This window comes from Phaethon aethereus, assembly GCF_964289735.1.
Source record: "Phaethon aethereus genome assembly, chromosome: 5".
Taxonomy (NCBI): domain Eukaryota; kingdom Metazoa; phylum Chordata; class Aves; order Phaethontiformes; family Phaethontidae; genus Phaethon; species Phaethon aethereus.
This window is the reverse complement of record NC_138579.1, coordinates 10,852,300-10,875,968: the sequence shown is the minus strand read 5'-3', so window position 1 is coordinate 10,875,968 and position 23,669 is coordinate 10,852,300. Positions and strand designations below refer to the sequence as shown.

Sequence of the window (23,669 nt, the reverse complement as noted above, 5' to 3'; positions counted from 1 at the left end):
GACAGCCTGGGAGTTTGTGCTTTTTGTGTGTGTGTGTGTGTGTGTGTGTGCGCGCTTTCCTCCTCCTAATTTTAATAAAGTGCTTAGTGGGAGAAACAAAGGTTGGAGGGGCTGCTGCTTTACTAGTTTTTGTTTACTTACAATCAAGTTTTTCCTGTTCAAAGCAGGTGCGAAAGGCTAAGAAGCATGTTGTGTTGTGGGTTTTTTTTTCCCTTTCTTCACCCCCCCCTTAATAAAACTATTACAGACAATTAACAGTAAACGTTATCTCCAAGGCTGTTTCTTTGGCTTGCGTTACCAAAAAGCCGATCTGTTTGCTACAGCTGCTAGGAGGCTTTAGTTTACAGTAGCATTCAAGTTTTTCCTGTTTTGAACAGGTTATGAAGGAAGAATGGAGTTTCCAGACCATAGCCGCCAGTTGCTGCAGTGTCTGAGTCAGCAGCGTCACCAGGGCTTCCTGTGTGACTGTACTGTTTTAGTTGGAGAAGCTCAATTCAGAGCTCACAGAGCCGTTCTTGCCTCTTGCAGTATGTACTTCCATCTTTTCTACAGGGACCAGTTAGACAAAAGGGATATTGTGCATCTGAACAGTGACATTGTCACAGCCCCTGCCTTCAGCCTGCTGCTCGAATTCATGTACGAGGGAAAGCTGGAATTCAACAGTCTCCCGGTCGAAGATGTGCTGGCTGCGGCTAGCTACCTTCACATGTATGACATTGTGAAAGTCTGCAAGGGCAAGTTGAAAGATAAAGAATTATGTTCGGAAGAGAAGATTAATGATGAGGCGGCTAGTTTGGAGAAAGCGGAGCATTTTCTAGATGCCGGGGTGCCCCTGGTCCACGAGTTTGACCCAGGAAACAAACAAAAATTCAGCGTTGCAGAATACGAGAGAGCAGCAGGCAAAGAAAAGGTCAGCAGTCACCCCGCCTGGTCCTCTGATCATATAAGTGTCAGCTCTGCGCCGACAGAGGCAGAACCGTGCGCCGCAGCAGCTGGAAAAACAAAGGCTAATGTCAATAGTTCCACAGGACCTTTGTCCCAAAGGTCTGTTAACCATCCCCTGGCTTCGAGTGATGTGGACTGCGCGCTGGATTTGTCTTTCAAGCCCGTGCCGGGGAGAGATTCCTTACACCCCTCCTATGTCTTTGGACAGCTGGCTTCCGACAGCCAGCAGCAGGGTACCGAGCCACTTGTTAAAGATGAACAAGACTTGCTGTCAGATCAGGAGGACGGCGAAGCCAGGAGTCCGGAGAGTCAGCATTTTGGGAATTCAGCCAAAAGCCTAGTGACAGGGTTAGGACACATGTTCGCGGGGAATGGCAGCTCTCATGCCCGAGAGGAGGATATAGATCAAGAGCGAGACGAGAGCGAGGACGACATGGATTCGTCGGACATCTCCTCCTCGGGCGTCCTCGTGCCTCCCGGGCATATCTGCATTTGCCCCCTCTGTAGCAAGGTGTTCCCGAGCCCGCACATCCTTCAGCTGCACCTGAGCTCCCACTTCCGCGACAAGGATGGCTCCCGGACCCGCCTGTCCCCCGATGGGTCCGTCCCCACTTGTACCCTCTGCGGAAAGACTTTTTCTTGCATGTACACGTTAAAGAGGCATGAGAGGACTCACTCGGGGGAGAAGCCCTACACCTGCGGCCAGTGTGGAAAGAGCTTCCAGTATTCCCACAACCTCAGCCGCCACGCAGTGGTGCACACCAGGGAGAAACCCCACGGGTGCAAGTGGTGCGAGAGACGGTTCACGCAGTCTGGGGATTTGTACAGACATATCCGCAAATTTCATTGTGGCCTTGTAAAGTCCTTGGTTGTTTGAGACGCGTTTTTTTTTTTTTTTGAAGTATTTTTTTTGTTTCCCTCCCATCCTTTTAAAACAAAACAGGAAGAAAAGGCAGCATCTGAATTCCACCCCCCACCCCCCCCCTTTATTTTATTGTGGTGATATTCACTTCAGGTATATGATCTTTAAAAGATGCAGAGGTATACACTCCAGAGGCCTTTTAATGCAGTCCTTCCACCTCCCCATCTCCCCTCTTCCCCTGCTGCCCTCCCTTTCCAGCCCTGTCCTTTAGGTCTTCTCTTGCACACCCATGTTACATTATTAATGTGAAATGATCTAAGTAATTCTGCAATGATTTAGCATCTGTTTTCATGCTGGAGTACTTGTTTTGTGGTCAGGGGTTTTTTTTGGTTTGGCTTTTTTTTTGTTTGTTTGTTTGTTTGTTGTTTTTTTAGTTTCAAAAAAGATTATCAGCAAATTCTGGAGAAAAATTTTGATTCTGTTAAGCTCCCCTAATGCTCTCTGTGTATTGCGTAGAAACATCCAAGAGTTTGGATTTTTCTAGAGGTGAACTATGATTTAAATACATTTCAGTGTAGAGAAACTTGTCTGCATATCGCAGAGTAAACGGCCGTACTCTTATTTTATAGAGCTAGACGAGACCTTAAATTGGCCCCAATTACAAAGAGGGTTGAGGATTCCTGGCTGCGTCTTTGGTACTGGTCATTTTTTATTCTCTTTACTGTATTAGAGTAGTTCTGCAGTAGGTCCTAAAATCTGAATGAGAAGTTTTTGCCTTGGGATTTGACTTAAATTTTCCCTTCCACCCATCCTCCTCCGTGGACTGACCTACTGAAAAGCTGCTTCTGGGCATAAAACGTGGATGGAAAAAACTCTTTCTGTCTGCAGCATATTCACTCCCAAAATACTGAAGGATGCACACTAGGACATATGAAAAATCATATGATACATTAATATATTCATTCCCATATCGACACCCTTGGGTGGGGAGAGCAGCCCAAAAGCAGCTAAATAACCCCTCTCGATACCCGGCTCCTGGGGTGTGTTAGTTCAAGGTACCTCATACCATGTGTGTTAGGAGATGCCCTGCTATCTTGTCCGAAAAAGTTGCTGCTACGGCAAAAGCAGCAGCTCAGGATTTCATATTATTTTATTTTTTATGAAGTTGGCGATTCCCTCTGGGCCAAATTCTGTGCAGTTGTCGGTATTTTGAAGGGGTAGCGTGAAGATAAACCACGAGGCAAAACACGGCCCAACTTTTTCCCCCGTGTCGCACCCTTCTTGGGGGAGGCTTTGGTTTGGGTTTTTTTTTTTGTAGTTTGTATACTGAGGCTGCCTGTAACTATAACCAGTTGTACTCCAAATAACTCAATTACTTGCCTAATAGAGCATCCTTTGGTCTGTGCATGTCAGTAAATATCAGATTATTCCCTTCCAGTTAAATTACCCATTCAAGGTACATGTACGCAGGACTGAAGTACAATAATAAGAGTATCTGAGGGTTTTGAATGTCGTTCTGCTGCGTTAGCGTTGCTTCACCAGCTTTCCTGACACTCCTGGAGTTCTTCTGTGAAACTTGAGCGTTTATTTTAAAAGGAATTTGAAGCACTGAGTTAGATTATTTTAAAAAGTTGTGCTTAAATCACTGTATTTCATCTTATGAGGAAAAAACTTCCCCATGCCTTCCCCTTCTGGTCCAAAAACTGAGCACTACCTACACTAATAATATGGGATTTTTTTTGTTTTTGTTTTTTTAATAAGTACTTCTTTTAAAGAAAATCGGGATATACTTGTTAACAGCCTCCTGTTATTATTCATCTCTTAAACTATGAATGTACATGTAATGTGAAATTTTGCTTCTATTTATAGTTTTGGGTTTTGTTGTTTTCAGTCTAATTTCTCAACTGTAAAATATTTTTGCTGAAATTGTTACATATGAAAGTTGTGGGAGAGTACTGTATCTTGAACATAAGTGGCTTTGGTACTGTGGTCTTATTCTACTTAATTAGCTTTTTTCTTCTTTTTTTTTATTTCCTTTTTGCTGTGATTGGAAATAGCACTGAACAAAATCTACTAAAATTAAGTTATTTTTCTTTCTACTAAAATTAAGTTATTTTTTTTCTCCTGAAGATACTTGATATAGTATTTATTAGAATTTTTTTTGAAGTGGAATTATTACTGTTAATCTATTTCAAAACTAGTTAATTTACACTTCACTTTAAATTTTATAACGATGGGTTTTGCATGTTGAACAACATGTAAAGAGTTTAATGTAGAGTCAGCATTACTGAAGCTGGTAATCTTAATTTTGCGTTCTTGTGACACTTTTTTTGCATTTCAGTCTTCAATTACTGTGTTTTTTTTTTTTTTTTAGACGATCATAAAATAGGATGTGCCATATGAACGTCATTAGCGTATGGAGCAGGGAAAAGTTGAAACAAGTTTGTGTCTGATCTTAGTGTAGAAATAATTCATTAAGCTGATGCTATGAGCATGCTCTGTACTGCAGTGAATATGGGGCAAAAGTTTAAAAAAAAAAGAAAAAAACAAGAAAAAAAGACTTTCTCATTCTTTACTACATCATGAACACGTTGTTCTCGTAGTCTGGTATTTGTGTTCCCACTCCTCATAGCTTGAATTTCTAAAGTAAAAAAATGTTTGCACTTATTTTTGTTCTTAAGGTGACTTTTTTTGGCTATCTCTCTGTGTGTCTCACTTATTTTTAAGTTGCAATAGCTCGGAGCATGTTTTCAAAATGGTTCATGGCTCTACAGAGAAGTACTAAAAACATTGCACACTTACGCTTGTCTCTTCATAAACCTTTCACTGTGGGGCAGTTACTGTCTCTGTAGGGGACAGTCCTGCTCCGCATTTTAAACACTGGATTTGTCTTCTACTACAAACAAATACTGTGAAGTTAATGTAGAAAAAAAAAAAAAAAGAAGAAATAAAAATCATTGATATTTTTAATTGTTTTTAATCTTGGTGCAGTTCAGATTAAATATGTATATTTAAAGACACTAATTTTTGTGGGAGAGTTTTATAGTATACAGTATGTAGAAAAGCTATTGGAATGGAATATATTTTATAAAAACGTTCTATCACTGTTTTATAGTGAACTATTTTTTCTTCAGTGTTAGCGTAATACTGTTAGTCTAGATACGACAATCGCAGGAAGAGTGATTCAAGCTACTGTTAGCGCTTAGTTTTGCGTGGAGTTCTGTTTGCAACTGTATTGGTATGTGCTGTACAATGTGACAATCGTGACTAGGATTGTTGTCTTTATAAATTTACACAAAATAAAACGTGCTAGAGTTGTAAGCTTGAGCCTCCCCTTTAGCGGAAGGGGTGTGGTACTTGGGGTTTTTGTTATTATTTGTTATTAATATTTTACAGGTGGTTGTGCTGCACTTTTTGAAATTGCTGCGTACTCTAATTTTTCTTTCTTTTTCAGGGGCACGTGGAATTTTAGGCATGCGAGGAGCTGCCGTATCTCAGTCAGAGCCTGACCGAGCGTTTCCTTAGTCGCTGGGCAGGACTAAAACCAGCACCACTTCTGCGTTTTAACCAGAGTATCGGGGAGGTTTGGACGGGCTCAGCTCTCCCCCGATGCCCCGAGAGAGCTTCGGACCAGCCCTGCCCGAGCGATGCTGCTCTACAGCCGCAGGGGACCGGGTGACAAGCCCGTGGGCGCAGAAGCGGTGCCGCGCGTGAGGACAGCCCGGCCAAGGGCACTGGCGCCCGCGGCGTCCCAGCGCCGTGGGGCTGGCCCAGGCCGCGTCGGCTAACTCGCACGAAGGGGTCCTCTTAATCCCTGAATCCCTCCCGGGCTTGGGAGAGCCGAGGTCTGACCCAGCTCCAGCGAGCGTCTGCCTTAAAACTCGTGTTGCGCTCAGCAGGAGCTGGGATTAGGAAGAAGGTGGCGGGAGCCGCCCGTGCCAGCGGCGGCTCCGGGGAGGCAAAGAAGCTGGTGGGTAGGTTTGCGCTTGTACTACCTGCACCACGTCTGGTACGTCCTCATTATTTGGAGGCGAAGGATCCTGGCAGAGTCGGACTGCCTTGAAATGGTGCTGGTTGAGGGATGGGCAAATTGCAGCTGACGTGGAGGCGCAGCTATCTCTTCCCCTCCTGCTTTCATGGAGCCGCTGCTTTGCAGTCATCGCAAAACAGGCATTTCTTGCGTTCAAGCAGGCGTCCTGCCTCGCGGAGCTTGTGCCTCCGTCCTCGTCTGCGGCGAGGGCGGAAGGCTGCCGGAGACGCGCGGTGGCCTTGCTCCGACGCGAAGTGTCAGAAGCTATAAATACATATATTTATTTTTTTTTATTTTTTTTTCTACCGCGGTGGGGTGGGTGTCCCTGCAGCTGCTTATTTGTGACACTGTTCTTACTCTTCCCTGCTGTTGTGAGTATGTGGAAGAAGATTCAAAGGTGTTTTATCCCCCCTGCCCCAAAAACTTAACTAAATGTGCCCAAATCCTGGGTGCTGTGCTAGGGAAGGGAGAAGCAAAAGGCTTTTCTTTGAGGGAGGGATGGTGCAGGAAGAAGAGAGCTTGAAGCTGAACCTGGGAGGTGGATGGCTTGCAAATAGGCTATAAATAACTGCGAGTAGCTTGAGGAGAGCAGCCCACATCTCCTTTGGCTTGGGCATGCTGTGCCCATTTTCTTTGTTGATAGCAATTGCTAATGTGAATTCTGGCACTCCAAATCCTGATGCCTGTTGCTCTGATAACATAATTAAATCTTAGGAATGTGAAATATAAAAAGCATTGAGAAGAAACCAGGCTGCTAAGCGGATACTGGAAAGGGGGGTGTAGGGTGTGTAGGTACCGAATAAACAACGGGTCCCCTCCAGGTAGGGTTCCCTGCCTGCCAGCTCACGGGTACGCTGGGAGCCATCCTGCCCTTCCCTGTGGGAAAGGGGGTGACCCCCAGGAGCATCTGCTGTCCTAGCCCCAGGCTGCAAGGGCTGTCATCTTCCAGGATTGAAGCACGTAACGTGCTCCTGAGGTAGGCAAGCGTTGGTCCTACCAGCGCCAGCTGCTTGGGCTCCTACCGCCCTTGCAAAGCCCAGTTCTTCTTGGGGTGAGTGTTGGGAAACCGCTTTATTCGGTTTTAGCTTCTATTTTGAAGTGCTAAGTGCCTTCTGGAGGTGTTTTGGCCTTGGTATGCACAGGGGTGGCTATGGATGCCCGGGTGCATCTGGCCACGTGTCACCGAATGCCACCGTGCAGCTGGAGACCATGGTGGAATGGCTTTTTCCTAGCTTGGGTGGTGGGGTGCGGGTTTGGATCGAGTGCCTCCCAGCCACTGAGGAGAGTTCATGCTGGCCCATTAGGGATGTCTCCAGGTGAGGTCCGCGGTGCTGTTGGATCCTACGTTGTGGGAAGCCGTGTGTGGATGGACCGTGTTTATTCCTTAAATGAGATTCTAGCAGGTGAGATAAGCCTCGAAGCCTGTTTATGAGGGAGGTTCCCATGAGAAGTAGTTGGGGTGGAGGGATCTTTGTATTGCCCGGCTTGTTGGTAGTACCATCACCATCCGGCTTCTGCTGGTGCTGAGGGTTGGATTGTGCCACCCTGAGCTTTGCTTGCCCGTGAGCGTCTTTCTGTGCTGTTTTGCTGAGGAAGGCACACAGCAGAACATGAAACAGCAGCTGTTATCTGAGGAAATAATGGCAGGTGTGACCCAGCAAAAACAGCCTATGTAGGACAAAGCTGGGCTCAAGTGAAATGGAGTCAAGCCTACGGTGCAGTTGGTGTCTGAAAACGCCTTGTCCTGGGAGGAGGAGGAACTGTGACCGACCTGCCTAGAGAACATTTTGTCTCAAATGACTTGATGTTTTGTGCCAGGGAGGACCTGGCTGGAAGTGCCGTAGATTGAGCAACTTTGTGCAGTGAGGTGTCTTTCATACCAGGATCCCTCGGTCTGGCTGTTTTCTTACTTTTTGTATGTGGGGATGAGCTGCTGCAGAAGGTCGCCGAGCGCGTTCCAAGCGTGCGTCCTCTGCGTGCGTGCCATAGCCCTCCGCTCTCTTCCTGCCTAGCTCTTTTCATCCCAATTAAAAAAAAGAGAAAAAAAAAAAAATTGCTGATGCCGTTTAACGGGAGGAGAGTGAGCAAACACGTTGGTTATTGTAACCTGTTTCCTGTTCGTTGTTCCCTCTCGTACAGCTGCACGCTTCTGTACACAGCTGGCTCTTCTGCCCTTTCAAAATGATCTGTGGCAGAAAAGTAAAGTACTTGCCCACCTGGCTTTAAAAACAAACAAAAATACCCCCCCCCCAAACCCCCTGTTAATATTCTTGATGTGCATCAACCTTGTACGTGCCCTACCCCAGCAAGAGGAGTTGGGCACAGGCAGGGATGAAGGCTGGAGCTGCTGCCAGCCAAAGCAGCCTGTGCCGGGCAGCGCTGCCAGCGTTTTCCAGCGGCAGAGGGTGGGCTCTGGCATCCCAAGGGGTTTTGAAGGCTTCTCCCAAAGGGTTTTGAAGCAACATGTATTGTAGACCTCAGGACAGAATTGCTAGGGAAAGGGATGTTATCAGTCTTAATAACATAGGAATTTGGGGAAACAAAAGTTCAAATGACGACCTTATCCACAGGTTACTTTTCCCTGGGGATATCTCAGCCCACACACTAGGTACTCTCTGTTCCCCAACCTTCCTTATCTCTCTCTTTTTTTTTTTTTCTGTGCTATCCAGGTGGTGTTACGAGCCATCTGCTGCAGTGATTCAGCAGAATCCGTTTAGTGCTTTCCCAGAGAGGCCAGCATCTGCCAGGCAAAGGGGAGACCGTGGGGAAGCCCGGCACATCTGCCGCCGCGTCTGCAAGCAAGGTCTGGGGTCAGCCCCTAACCTCCTCCCGGCCGCCCCGCGGGGTGCAGGTTGTGTGTGGGGGAGCAGCGATCTCCACCTGCGTCGTCGTGGCTTCGCTGGCTTGATCCGGGTGGTTAATTATCAAATGGCTGTTTTGGCTTTGGCCATGGAAGGGAAGAACCTCCCTTGCACTTTGTGATGTTCTGCGGTGTCCGGCCGGCGCTTGGCAGGCGCTGGGCTTCCTGGCTGGCACAAGACGGGAACGAGACAGTGCCATCTTCGTTCCCAAGGTCGTACCAAGAGAGCTTGGACTCAAAAGCACAAGTGTGTAAATACATGGTCTCCACGGTGGGGGAAATAAGGGGCTGAATTGCCCTGTGGGGCAATGGGGCAGCAGGGCTTCGCAGAACAAATGCTACGTGGGGCTGGGCTGGGCGCAGAGAGGGTGATGTCAGTTCTGCCTTGGGTATCACAAATTCCGCTCACGTGCCTTGGGGTATGTCCTCGAGTGTGAGAATTGCTTGAATTTTGCCCTGGGATGGGGGGGAGGGTGATCTTTCTGATAATACGGAGAATTTCATTAGCAGTGCTGACTCCCCAACCTATTGGTGAGACTCGACCTAATGCTTGGCAGCGACTGCCGGCAAATACTGAGTCAGTGTAAAACGTAACTACCTGGCAAGATGTTTTGAAAGCCTGTACACATTTGAGCCTCTGGCAAGAAACATAATATGTCTTGTGTTCAAAAATCCATCACATCTGTGCAATAGGTTATGGCAATGAGCACTGAACAAGGACCAGGAATGGGTCACAACATTTCTTGTGTACCAGAAGCCACTTTTATTTTAGAGACAGCCAGCAACATCTGAAGGAACAGAAGCTTCTCTCTCCCTTACTTTGTAAATCAGGTAAAAATATCTTCCTTTTCGTAGACCAGGAGTAATCACAGTGACTAGGATTTCAACCCTTCTGATGTCTCATCAGCTGTCAGAAGAAACTGGCTTCCTTTTAATAGGTTACTTAGAGATGTTCTTACACATCTAACCGTTTTGTATCTGAAAATGTTTTGTAAGCAAACCCTTTCACCCCGCTGCTGTCAAAGAACATACACAAAATCCTTGGAAAAGGATGGGAAGAGACTTTGTCTGGTCTGTCCTGCTCCTGGGCAGGGCAAACTCAACATTATTTTTACCTGACAAATATGTATCTAACCTGCTTGTGGGAACCTCCTCAGGCAATCTGTCGCAGTGCTTACTTGTCCCTCAGCCTGGGAAGCTTTTTTCCTCCCCCGAATTTCTAGCCCAGGTCACATGCTCCGATGCTTTTGTCTTTCCAGGTGGATAAGGAGGGAGGCCCTACCAGCAGCGTGGTGAGCGAGCTGTAAAAATGAGCTTACGTGGTGAACTGACCCAACCTATAAACTAGATCTGGATGCAGAGTCTTGGGCAAAGCAGCCAAACCACAGAACAAGCTTATTCTAAAGCCCCCTGGGTGTTTTATTTCGTGGGCAGTAAAGATACAGGAGGCCCCAGGGTGTAAGCTGCTGTCTGTAGGTGGGCAGCATAAGAAACAAGCCGTTGGGTCAATGCATGTCGAAGTGCCTTCTATAAAATGTGCAAGGTTAAGACCTCAGTGCTCTATTTGTTCTTCAGAAAACTCTTAGGGACCTACCTCTGCTTGACCAACAGCAGGCTGTGTTCTCCTGGGGCTTGTCTTAGGCTTTTGCTTAAGGTAGAATTTTTATCTCTCTTTAATGAACACCATTGAAATTTTTAGGGGGGAAATCACAAATGTGGTTGCCTTCCCTTTTTCTGTAGCCTTCAAACTGAACCTCTGGTTCTGACTTCAGAAATAACCCAATTAACCTCTTACTAATAATATTAATTTTTCTTACATTGAATCAATAGGGGGGTGTGCAGATACATCATGCTAGGAAAAGAGAGGCAAGGGCCAGGCTACAGCAGGGGTTGTTGTGAGACCCATTAGACTGGAGCTGGACCAGTGTAGGACAGCGTAGCGTGGTGTTGGTAAGTGAATCAGGTAGTGAACGTGATGATCCTTCCTGCATTCTGCCCTGTAAGGGCCAAGTGCTTCAGCTGATGTATGTTGACAGTATGGTGGAAAAATTCACTGCTGGAGGGGAAGGGGCCTGGTGCTGCTGGGGCACTGCTGGGAAACACCTGGTCTGTGAGACCTGGTGCTGCAAGTACCCGTATCTCTGCTCTGGGCTGATGGAAGGGTGAAGCGGGATTGATGCCTGCTTACCATCATTCCCTGGTCTGGGCAGCGTTCTGTCTCCTGGTGCTTCTCCTACACCTGGCAAACAAACTTTCAGCTCCATGCTTCTGAGGGAACATGGAAAGTTTTCTGAAGCTCAAGTTTATGCAAGTGGTTGAGTTTTGCTCTAGCTGGGTCGCAGCTCTGAGGGAGCTTGGCCAAGCTGCTCAGCTGCTACCGTGTCTTAGTTTCAATGCCATGAAACTGGAGCACTGAATTCTGTTCAGCTCCACGTATCCAGAGGTGGTAGAGTCTTAAGCATCTGATGTTGTCTTGTCTGGACTTTCTCAAAGCTGGGGAAGAAAGGAGCTGGAGTCAGTGATGCCGTTCAGTGCAATAAGCCAGGGATGGCAGCGCTTGCCTGGAAGGGATGCAGGCAGATCTTCAGGCCTTTCACAGCCTTTTGGGACTTTAACATGCTGTTCTCAACCTTACTGAGTGCCTCATTGCCTAGGACGCAGCCAGCAGTGTCTGCAGGTGGTCCTCCATCCCCTCCTGCAAGGGCAACACTTGTCCAAAGAGACAGCGAAGATGAGAGCCAGGCTCCGCGCCCAGCAGATGACGACAATTTTGGAGAGGGAGGAATCTGGAGTTGTAGACTTGAACACAGAAAGGATGATTGGGTTTTGGAGTAAAGCACAAGGCTCTGGGCATGACCTCACCTTAAAATGATGGTAACAGCGCTGCTGCTTCTTGTTGCTGGGGCTAACAGGTCCGAGGTGCTCTGGCTCCCGGTAGCACCAGCGGGGCAGAGAAACTGCAATGCTTGCTGAGCTCTGCCTTTAACTCCTCGCCGTCAGCGGAATCGGAAACTATTGTTACCTCTAAAATTAGGCTAAAAAGTCACCCGAGACTTTCAACAACAAAAGCCACCTGTTTCGTTTGACTCGGGTTTTTTAAGCCTTGCTACTTGTAAAACTAGAATTTAAAAGATCAGACAACACTTTGTTCTACAGTATTTGCAAACATCAAAAGATGCCAAAACTTGCCAAATGCTGCTCTGAAGTACGGTATGAGCACAGCACCTTCCTTGCGGTATTTCACTGTGCCTCCAGTAGCATACCGGCAAGTTCTTGCAATGCTTTATTATTCACCTTCAAATCAGATGTTCTGGCTTTTTGTTTCATTTATTTCAAACCCAAAAACAAATGTCAACTGCTTTCAGAATAAGGAACCGTAGGAGATTCGTCTTGGAAAACGATTTTTTTCAAAATGTGCCTTTTTGTGTGTGTTTTTCTCTGTTTACTGGGTCTTCAGGGTATGTGATGCGGCTGTGTGCAGTTGATGGAGCACTGGGGAGTGCAGGGAGGTATCAGGAATGTAGCTACAAAACCCGAATTTGTCCCTGAGGGTGATCTCATGCACAGTCATGATATCTGGATCTCTTAATTCTCCTCTCAAGTTGACATATCTAAAAGCCTTGTTGCTAAAATGTCAGTGCCGGGAGTTTCCCTGGGAGAGCCTGTCTCCACATCATGACCTGGCACAAACTCCCTTAGCTTTTACAACTGCGTGATGTTAAAGGCTTCTGTGGAAGAAAAATAGATGTAGTGAGACCTCTTACTGCATCGCTGGCTTTCGGCACCGCAGCCAAAGCTGGCTGATTCAGTGGGGTTTAAAATACAAGTTTAAAATATGATTTTTTTTAAGTTTGTCTTTTGTTTTTAATCTGCTAAGGAAAGTAGTAGATTTGCAGCTTTTCATGTAAAAGTCTTCAGGTTTGCCATCCCCGTAGATTTTCACGTGCGGCGGTACCGAGTTGCAGGAAACACAACGCACTTTTCTATAGGAAGCGTCAGGTTCGTTGGCCGTATCCTGCGAAGCTCTGCCCCGGCGGGGCAAACTCCAGTGCAGCGGCACAGGCTTTTGCCCACGTACAGGCTGTTGAACGGGCTCTGACGTCACACAACTTCCAAGCGGGCACAACGGCGTCGGGTACCTGCGAGCCTCTCCCTCTTCCTTCTGTACTTTGAAACCCCGAGGGAGGGAGAGCGGGGAACGAGTAAGTCATCGGGAGCAGATGTTGCACGGTAGCAGCGAAACAAATATTTTGTGTTTAGCTACTTCCATTCAAGGGTAATGTTAACACCGACGCTTCCGTGTTAACTTGCCCTTTCCTCAGCATAATCCTGCTGCAGAGCCATCGGAGCCGGTTACGAATAAAAGCCTCCTTGGAGAGGGGTGAGCACGGAGCTCCCAAATACGTACAGTTTGGTTCCTAATTCTGCAAAGCGCGTTGGTTATTCTCTTGCTTCTGTGTCTTTTCTTCCCCCGCCTGACCTGTTCGCTCTCCCCCCGCTGCGAGTGGCGGTTTGCTTTGCATAAGGAGGAAAGACTCTACCCAGAAGGACACTGATATTTTTTTTTTTGGGCAGCTATTCCTGGGTAAGAAGTAGAAACTCTAGGTAGGTTTTTATTAATTCTTGATTTTTTTCCAAAGAGATCTGCCTATGCCTCTCTCTGGGCTTTTTCTTATAGACCACCCAGTGCACATCTGCCCCTCCGTCCCTGTGTCCTCAGCTCGGTGGGCTGAGAACGCCCGGTTCCCCAGCCCTGGAGGATATTATCCCCGTGGCAGCATCTGGCTCTTGGCAGGCTCTGCGGGCAGCCGCGCCGGCAGGATTTGGAGATCCCTTTTAGCTTTGTCCTGTGGTCATCTGTCAGTTGGCTCTTCGGGCTCCCGTGTTCTCCTCATGCCTTTTCTTCTCGACAAACCTCTTAATTCGGAGATGGTCGATAAAAGCTTTGAGAATGCTCCTTGACATTGCTCTTCCTGAGGCATTTCTTTTGCTTTGCTCCAAAGTGGGACTTTCAGCAAATCTTTATTTTATTGTAACAGTAGCAAGAGGGGAAAAAAAAGCTGATGAAGTTCCTAGTAGCTCGGTGGAGTCTGTTAGTGTCAGCAGACAGGATAATTTACTCAGCCGATTGTTCTGGCTCTGATTATTTACAGTAACCCTAAAAGCATTGCCTCCCTCCCCAGGAAGGAAGCACTGGTGGCTTTAAACAGCAAGAAAAGACTTTAAACAAACCAAGAGTAAAACACGAAACACCAGCTCTGCTGCTCCTCTTGAAAACAAGCGTGTCTGGGGACAGACCCTCAGCTGAAGTAAATCCCGCCTGTCCCCGGGGTTGTGTCACCGCGCACCGTTTCAAAACCGGCCCCCGAGGATATTACTATTCTCTTCTCCATCTATGAATAAGCCACTTACAGTGCGTAGCTGCTATATTACAATTTCCTAAGAGGTGCTGGCATCTGAAGAGATTACATTCCATTGGCCCCTGGAATGGAAAGAATGAGTTCAAGAACAAAGAATGAAATCCTCACTTCTGCGCTCAGAAATCTGATATTTGCCAAAGGGTAGGGGCAAGCCGGTAGCCGGACCTCAGCATTGCCCGTGCTTTGTGGAGCCTTCCGCTCTTCTGCCAAAAATGGGGCTGCACTGCACCACCTGTAAAACTAAACTTAATAACGCTCAGGCTGAACTTGGTGGGTGAAGGGAAAAAAGCCCCAACAATCTCTCCCCTGAACTTTGCGACGCCGAAACGTGTAGGATTAACAGCTCTGCGATCCGGCGTCTATTTGCAGGACTGGCACGGTTTGCGCCGGGGTCTTGGCAGCCGCCGCGCGGCCCCGGCACCTTGCTCCGCAGAGACACCTTCCTGGGTGGGAGGGGGATGCTGAAGGCCCGGCTGCCTGCCAGCCTGTGTTGAACCGCCACGCAAATTGCAGCGTAGCTGCAAAAAATGGAGATCGCCCACTCCTAGCAGTCTGTGCCATCGGCTGTCTGGCAGGATTGATGGTTGTCACTACCGAACACTGCTGAGCTGGAGCCAAAATCGAATGAGTGGATGTCCTCGTGAGCCTGCTTGGGGGGGGGAAGAAAGCCTAACTTAAAAAAGGCTAAGAACTTATTTTCAGTCTAAAGAGGCTTGTTCCACTTTGTAATTGCTTAGCTGGGGAGAAGGGCTGGGAAACATTCCTGCTGCGTGCAAAAGTGGAAGGTCACAAGTTTTCAGCTGTCTCTCCGTGGTACCGTTTTGGGGCGGAGGAGACAGTGTCAGGGAGGAGAGCGTGACTCTTCTTGTGCTAAACTGTCCCTGGAACCAGGAGGGATGTTTAACCATGACCAGCCCCCATCTTAACTGCTGTAGTGCAGCACTGGTTGTGGCAACACGGGACAGGCTGATGTCCTTTAATGTTTTTCCCTCTTCCCCCACAGACACCCAGGCCTGGGCATGCTCTAGGTCACAGTCGTAGCAGGGGCTGATGCGTGATGAAGCAACTGGTTATAACTTCCTTGGAAAATCATAGAATAGTTTGGGTTGGAAGGGACCTTTAAAGGTCAACCGGTCCAACCCCCCTGCAACGAGCAGGGACATCTTCAACTAGAGCAGGTTGCTCAGAGACCCATTTAACTTGACCCTGAATGTTTCCAGGACAAAAAGTGGGGACTAGGTTTCCCGAATCTGAGTGGTATAACCAAAGGGTTTTCACAAAATCCTGGTAGAAACGTGGTGTTAGAGCCTGGTTTGGCAGTAACAGCTAAATTGAGCTAGATCTACACCAGCAAAGCAGAGATCAGACCCTAGCTGGCCGTAGCCCTAGTATGGGGTCTGCCCTAGTATGGGGTCTGCCCACCTTTCAGTCTCCAAGTCATTTACAAAACAGACAAGAAGTATCTGGACCAATGTATCCTGAAGGGTGAGAACAAGCTGGAGAATTCTGTGCATCAATCTTTGCTCCTTCACCTCTTGAAAGAGGGACAAGAAGGAAAGCAAGCCAGAAAGGAAGGAGGCATGCTTCCTTTTCTCCTCTATGTTGGAGAAAAAAAAATGCTTATTCTTCTGCCTGCTTCCTCTTTCCTTCCCTCATGTCCTTAGTGTGGTAAGACACAGAGAATAAAAAGTGTTTTCCTGCACCGTGTGTGTCAAGTCCCTCTCCTGGGATGGGAGTGCTCTGGGGTGCTGCTCTCTGGGCTGGGGAGGGCTGGGTCTGGTCCTGCCTCTCCCATTATTCCCCTTGGTACTACTGGTAATTTTGCGGGGGGCAAATCTGAACTATCCAAACTAAATCCGTGGGCCCTGCTAGAAAAGTGGTGCCACATGTTCTTGAGTTACGCCGAGAGATGCCATGCCAAAGGGTGCCTTGGAACATACCTGAGCTGAGGAAAAGCCTCCCACCTGGTGATGTGGCCACTCCGGGATGCGACTTTGTTTTCTTCCAGCGTGGCCTGAGGGGATTGATCCTGGCAGCGAAGGCGGATGCTGCTGCGGGGGCATCCTACTGCCTGCGGTGGGAAGCAGTGAGGGGACACGGGCACGCTTCTTTCTGTGGCATTAGCAGCACCTACGTTGCTCGTTCCTGGCGCGTACCAAGTCGTAGAGCTAAAATGCATGGTATTTACTGGCTTGGCAGATAGCACAACTGTGGTTACGCGTGCTGCAGAAAGTCGTGTGTTTGTGATCTTGCTAAGATGCCGAGCACCAGCTGTGTAGTCCTGCCTCGTACAAAATGAGTGGAGAAATCAGCCAGAAGGATGCAACAGCAGCAGCAAGGCAGGGACCACGACCCCAGCACTTCTTTGGGGCCACATCCTCCGAGGGACAAATCCCTCCCTGCTGCCCCAGGCAAGGAGGTGAAGCTCTCCTCTCCCTCGGGAGCTCCCTCCCTGCTCGGCCAGCAAACTCTGCTCTTTAGATGGCCTATAAATAAATATAAATAAAGGAGGAAGCATAGGAGCACTGTGCCAGGCCAGCACTGCCATGACTTACAAACCTAAATTACCCACCTAAGTCGAGTTCTCAGTTTGGAGGCTACCTAAACAGTGTGTTTGAAACAAACACTTCCTACCTCCCTGTGTTGGCTTCAGGAAGGATGCTCACCCCACGCCGCCTCTTCCCAGCTGCGGTCCCAGGTCCAGCCCGGCTTTGCAACCCCACAGCCACCTTCAGCCTGAGGGATCCTTCCATGGCTTCTCTGCTTTAGAGAAAACCAGGTCCGAGTGTTGTGCCTACCCCCGGGCAGGCGCACAGAGGATTAACCAGTCACTTGTTTGTATCCCATCAAAGATGATACTTGGTTCGGTTCCTTCTCCTTCCCTTTTCCCCGTTAGGTTGGATGGTATCTAAGTGGCACAAGAGAAGAATGAAGATTTAAACTCATTTAAACTTGAACATAGCCATTAGTTAAGCAATTAAAATTAAAGGGTGAGTTAATGGGCAGTGTCAAACATTCAGAGAAACATCTGTTGTAATAGAAGTCTGCCTCTTAGCTGATGAATAATTGATCCACTGTTCGTCAGCACCTAAGCCCAGCCAAAGTGGCTGTGCCAGCACTGCCGGAGCATCTCCAGTGCCCCCTCCCCAGTCACGGGATCCAGGAGAGCAGGAGGACCCGGCCACCACCACTTGAAGATACATTAGGAAAACCACCTGCGTTGCATCCCCTTGGTTGAGGCCATCCCTGCCGGGTCTTTTGTTGGGATTAGACGTGTTATTTCATGTCTAGAGGAATTGATGGTCTATTTTTAAGTCTTTATTAATGCATGTGTGGATGGATGCAGTGTCTGTCTGGACACCAACAGTCAGGGATGTAGATGACTCAAACTGCTTTGAATTGTATCACCAAGCTAAATTAACTTGCTTGTTGGCAAGCAGCAGATGTGGGTGAACATCTTCACTAATGCATTGAGGGCAATACAGTAAATATTGACCGGAGTTTGGGGCGTAAATAGCAGAAACCGTTTGTGTCTTGGCTGTGGTAGAGCCAATAATGCTGAAGTCAGTTCGGCAGTACTGCCATAGAAAGCCCCCTCTCCCTAGAATAACAAACAGCAAAAGATATTTGGGGGAAATCTTGAGCCCTGTGAAATGAAGGAGAATTCTGCTGTTCCCAGCAGTAAGATGGGGTGTTGCCCTGCAACACCTGGCTCTGCAGACCCACCTGGGAGGTGCTTCTACGCTGCGCAGAAAATGGTGATGGAGCATCCACCAGCATGAAGGCGACACGGCGTGGATGTGCTCCCTGCATGAGCTGGGTTTCGGCCAAACCAGGCTCTGCATGGGGGTTAGGAGTGCCTGAACAGGGTGGGATCATAAAGCAGCGTCTAGTCCCCGTGCTGAGCTTCTCCACATGACCCACTGCTGAGGCTGGGGCTGGGAGAAGTGCCAGAGTGACCCAGAAACCAAATTGAGGGCATGAAACATTTGTTGCGTGGGATGTGGGAGAAGGAAACCCAGGTCAGGGAGGATTCTTGACATGCTGTTTTGCATATTGCCTCTTAATTCCTTAAAAATAGTAGGCCTGTTGTGCGATTCCTCAAACCTTGTGCGTGTGCAGAACTGCAACAAACTCAACTAAACCAACAGCAGCTTCTTGCTCCAGTGCAAAAAGGACATCTGGTTATTAGCAAGCCAAGATGGGCCACCCCACCCCGGTATTGGGGTGCCATGAGCACAGGCTTCACTATAGAAGGAAGTTGGGAAAAAGCGGTGGGAAAAAAACAGAAAAAAAAGAAGGAAAATTAATTTGAAAGTAGCTCAAAGGCGAATGATGACAGACGTGGGTTCTTCCCTCATCCTCAAACTGAGTGTGGTCACGTTTTTACCCTTTGAGGTATGAGGCAGTAATATCCATTTGGCTATTTGTTAGAGAGAAATGTAACAAAAATCACCTCCACACTCCTAAAGAAACGGGTTGTATTAATATTTGGTTTTCATATACTCATCCCTCTTTTTTTTTTCCTCCAGACTGTCTGCAGAACTTGAATTTGTGCAATAGTCCAGGTTTTCTTTAAAATTATGTTAATCTGCACTTGCATCATAGGCATAAAGAAAGGGAAAGAAACTGGGATGGAAAAATTATCTGCGTGTCTTCAGCTGGTTTTATCTGACAACATGCAGAATGTGTAGTTGAGTTTCTTCCCTCGTCTCCCCCTCTGCAGGCAGAGGCTGCTTTAGCATCTGCCCGCACTTCTGCTGCTGCTTCGAGTTCTTTCTCTGCTGCTTTAGACTAGAGCAGCTCTTTTCTCGATATAAAATTGTCCCTGGATTATTGTCAAGTGTTTGATGCCTTGCTCCAGTTCTACCTTTCATTAACTCATCAATATTGTCTTTAATGATATGTGAATGCAAACAGACCTCGCTTTGAAGCCTGTGTACAGCAGGCAACAAATTTGGCTTGTTCTGGAGCTCTTTGAGGCGAGTTGTGTTTAAACAAAATTTTAACTGCTGAGGTTATGAACGTGCATAACTGCCCATCTGAATGTGTGTGGGACGTGTACAGAAAAGACATTCACGTTGAACTTACCACGGAAACTTTTTTAAAGCAAAGATAACTGTGAAGATGGATGAAGTAGAGAATTTTTTATCCTAAAGGACTTTTGTTTGAAGAAATGAGACCAGTTAAATAAGGAGATTGTATTCAAAACTGTAATTCAGCCAGTCCAGCTCCCTCCCCCCCGCAGAAATACCCCAAACATTTTCAAACTGCAATAGCTAAAAACACCCCTTCAGAAACTAAGAAAAAAATCTCAAAACTCTGCCTTTTGAAATTTAATTATTTATACGTTTGGCTGTATTGTAGAACCAAAAGTGTATTTTTTTACTTTACCCCAAAGATGCATATTCATGGCTCCATCTCAACTAGAACTTCAGCATTGTCCCTGTGGTGATATGGATTACACTGATTCCATCATAATAACTTAGTTATATTTTCTTGCCCATAAACCTACAAAAATCATAATTGTACTTTCTTTCACCCAAAGATTTAGAACGGAGGATCTGTGAAGAAATCTCTGCTAAGTGGTTTAGCTGAGGTTCGTGTTTATTGACTTAAATGGAAGAAGATTTGAGCCTCGGGAAGGCTGCTGCCCTTCAGATAACTTCTCCAAACACCACTTTTTCATGTGTAGTAGCCAGATATTTTCTGAGCTGACTTCTTTTCGGCCCTTCTGTTTACATCTACAGATAACAAATGTGGATTTACCCCAGAGTTTTCTTGCCTCTGACGATCATTTGTCCCTCACGCACCACGTCTTCTCAGGGAAGGGAGCAAAGCAGTGCCAGGTTATCGCAGGATGCGGGTTACAGGAACAGCTATTTTAGCAAAGTGGGGTTTATGCATGTGAATATGGGATAGCTGGGAGCTGCCAACTAATCTGCTGTAAGCTTACCCTGTACCTGGTTACAGCAAAGGATTTGGGTGGTAATGCTTAATTTTTAATTGTGTTTTTATTAGGATTATCAGCTAGTTATTTCATCCCCGTCGGTAGCGGCTGGGCAGGGAGGAAGGCGAACAGAGCTGCGTGCCCAAGGGCATCCTCTGCCTCGCGTGGCCGAACAGACGCCGCGGCGTTCTGCCGGTGGGGACGAACTTGGTGTCTGCCCGAGCTCCGCAGAGCCCAGGTACAGGACTAATCGCCCGAAGGAAGGAAACTTTCCGGGAGCCCTGTGGGACGGGCTCTGCTGCTTCCCGACCCGCCTGCTGCCTTTTCTGCCCAGCACGCGCAGCTCTGCGCCCCGGGAGAGGGCTCGGCTTGGGCACGGCCGGAGGTGCTCGGCTTGCTGCCGCCGGCACGCGTGGGGAAGAAGCAGGTGGAGCCGGGAGCGATGCCTTCGTTGGCCGGTGTCAGCCATGCAAATGAGCATGGAAAACCACGCTGATTTAGCTTGTGGGTGGCCAGTTTGCCTTCTTTAAAGTTGTCTTCCTTCAAAAATGGGAGAAAAACTGTGTTTGGAGGCCTGATACGGGGATTCTTGGCATAGCTGGTGCTCTACTGGCTCTTGGAAAGGCTGGACTCGGGCGCGTGACCTCTTCTACAAGGCTGCTTTTGGGTTTCTTAAGGAAAAGATGGGTGTGCTCCACCCTGCCCCATCCCTGGGGACCACCTCTGCCTTAGGCTGAGGGTTAAGCACCTATAAGGAGGTGGCAGCAGGAAAGGGAGCCTGAGCCTTGCTATGGTGTAGCCATGTCCAGGGCCCTCCACCCCCGGCCCACAGGTTGGTGTGAGCTCTGTTATTGCCATCCCAGCTTCACTCCCATGAGAGAGGGGCCTGAAGCTATTCAGACCAGACCAGGTTGGTGGGCTTGAACCAACTTCTGTCCAGAGCTGCTTATGCTCCTTAGGAAGAACAAAGCAGGAGCAGTGCCAGCTTTTCCCTTCACCCCTTGGTCTGGCTTTTCCCAAGGTGCCCTCAGATCCACCAGCCCCGGCAGACATTTGGGAGGAGAAAGTGAAGTCGAGGAGTGAGGAGACCTCTTTGCATTGCAAAGACATCCTAGAGGTGCTGCTGGGGAAAGTCAGAATAACTACTGCTTCATTTCAAACTAAAGGCGGATTGATTTGGCATCTTCTTCTAAAAAGCTGTTTGCGATGTTAGTGACTACCCAGGAAAAATAGAGGAGAAAGGTGCAGCTTCCCAATCCTTGGGTGTTCTCTTGCCAGCGACTGACAGCTCCACTCCGCCTGTCATCTGCAAACAAGCTGAATTCCTCACCATAAAAACAGTTGGAAGAATCTGGTTTTATAGCCTAAAAACATGGGTTTGGCCTTGGCCTTTTTTGGTAATCTGTTTGGAATTTGGTAGTGGTGGTGATCAACAGTTGTTTGGCAGCTCGCTGGTCTTCACGCAACAGCTCGGTGGTCTTGGGCTATTTCCAGCTCTGTGCATTAAACATTGCTTTCCCATGATGCAAGGAAAAGGGTGCAGTCGATGCTAAAAGGCAGAAAATTTAAACCTGATGAAAGGAAATGCTTTTCCACACAATTAGCCTTTGGGATTTGTTACCACATGGAGCTGCTTAGGCCAAACATTTAGCACGTCTTTTGGGGAGGAAAGGGTATCTGGGGTTTTATATGAAAAACAGATTTGCTGAGGGAAAAGATTCTAATTCGAATGAGGGGTCTGAAGGTCAGAGCAGGAGTCTCAGCTTCAGTTTGAGTGATTAAGATGCTCTCTGGACTGCAGCAGCGTCTTGAATTGCAACCTGCAGTCCCAGGTGAGCATCACAACTACCAATTACACCGTTAATGTGCTTTTATAATTGCTTTTCCTACCACCAGTTCACCCAGAAGCACAAACTTCCCCACTGGAGGAATTTCAGCAGTGGTACAGTTTACGTTACCTTCCTCCTCGGGGCCATACCCGCACTACGATGGATTGGGCTTGATGGTTTTGTGTGTGGGCAGCAAAGGCGTTGGTAGCTTTCCCCGTCCCTCCAGCTGATGAGTGACTCTGGGAGAGGTTGAAATCAACCTTCCCTTTAGACAGGAGCAAAGTACAGAAAGTTTTGTGTATGAAACAAGTTTTGCTGGATGGACTGTCAAGGCTGAAGTCTGGAGCAAGCCTTGCTCTTAGGAAAGGTTTCTCCTGGCTGCAGCCTTGCAGCTGCTGGGCCCCTGAAGAGCCACCTGAGCTGGAGTTTTAGCATGGTTGTTACGGAGGCGGCATCCTCTAGTCACCTTGTGTTGAAATTAATGTGGCTTTTTATGGTGGGTTTTCCTTTCTCTTTTGTTTTGAGAACGCCAGGACCATTTTTAAAAAGCAAAAATGCCCCCTGGGTTTTCCAGCTCCCTCTGAAATTACAAGCCCTTTATTCAAAATATTTATTTATTATTAGTTTGCATCTCACCTGACAGCCTGAATTTGCATCCAGGTGTTTCGTTACACTGGATTTGTTCCAGTGTGCTGCAACGGGTTTCATCCTGCAAAATGAGGCAGTTTGCTGAGAAGGGGGTTTTTAGGGAAAGTCTTTCAAACCAGCAAAATAAAACCAAGACAGAGCAAGATACTATTGCCATTATAAACAGGGGATTGGTACAAATACAAATCTCTGCAGAATTTCTCTCGTTACCGGGGGGGAGGGAGGGCACCGCTGCAAATCTGGATTATACATATAGGTGTAATCTTGGCTCAACAGTAGCACTTGGGTACTTAAGGGTGTTTTAAAATCTGCTGACCTCCATCCTCCAGGCTGTGAGGGCATCTTGGACCCAGCAACACCCCTGCGATACCCCAAGAGGGGCCAGGAGGACGGAGGCTCCCACTTGCACCCAGCAGCCTGAGAGCAGAAAGCCCCTGAGGCTGAAATTCAGGATTTTCGCTGCGTCCTGAGAGCTCCTGCCTGGTGGGACAGGGGTGCTGTGGTGGGGTGGGTGCTTCTCTGCAGCGCTGCAGAAATGCACAACAGCCCCAAATTTCCTCCTTCCTTGCTGTCTACGATAACGATTACAGCACAAGATGGAAATATCCTTTCTCTGATATTTGCCCCATATTGTCTCTCAAAATTATGTCCCATGTCATGTATCATGAATAGGTGATTAAAAAAAAAAAAAAAAAGAGCTATTTGGCTTGTCTAAGTCCCTGCCTGAATGTGTATTTTAAATGTATATGGAGCGGTAATAGCATTGAAAAAGCAGGGGGGAGTAGTTTTTGTCACTACTTTACTTTGTCATTTACATTACACTTTCGTCCCTATGTGAGCGTTTTCTTCTTATCTTTTCTAAGCTTTGAAACACCGTCTAAGCCTTGGCTAAGCCTCGAAACACTCTCCGAGCCCTGAAACGTCTTGAAGCGCTGCAGATTGGGAGTACAAGCGAGCCGTTTGTCTCTCACTGATGACCCAAGAGCATCCTCTAGTGTGTATTTAAGGTAATACTGACACGTCCCTCGCCTGGTTGCCTTAGGAAAAATGATATTGTCAGAGCAAAGGAGCAAAAAACCTGCATGAATTCCATGGTAAAAGGCAGCAGACGATGCTAGCTAAGGC

General features: G+C 47.6%; 1 protein-coding gene across 1 annotated transcript; it reads left to right on the top strand.

The window, feature by feature from the left end:
* The first annotated feature begins 377 nt into the window (after positions 1-377).
* Positions 378-4,921, top strand: ZBTB42 (zinc finger and BTB domain containing 42). Its single transcript, XM_082000264.1, has one exon. The coding sequence runs from the start codon at positions 392-394 to the stop codon at positions 1,820-1,822; it is 1,431 nt and encodes a 476-aa protein (XP_081856390.1). The 5' UTR covers positions 378-391; the 3' UTR covers positions 1,823-4,921.
* Positions 4,922-23,669: the final 18,748 nt, after the last annotated feature.

What these genes read in the sequence shown, in the direction of transcription:
- ZBTB42 (XM_082000264.1), top strand. Translation starts at nt 392, where the DNA reads ATGGAGTTTCCAGACCATAGCCGCCAGTTGCTGCAGTGTCTGAGTCAG.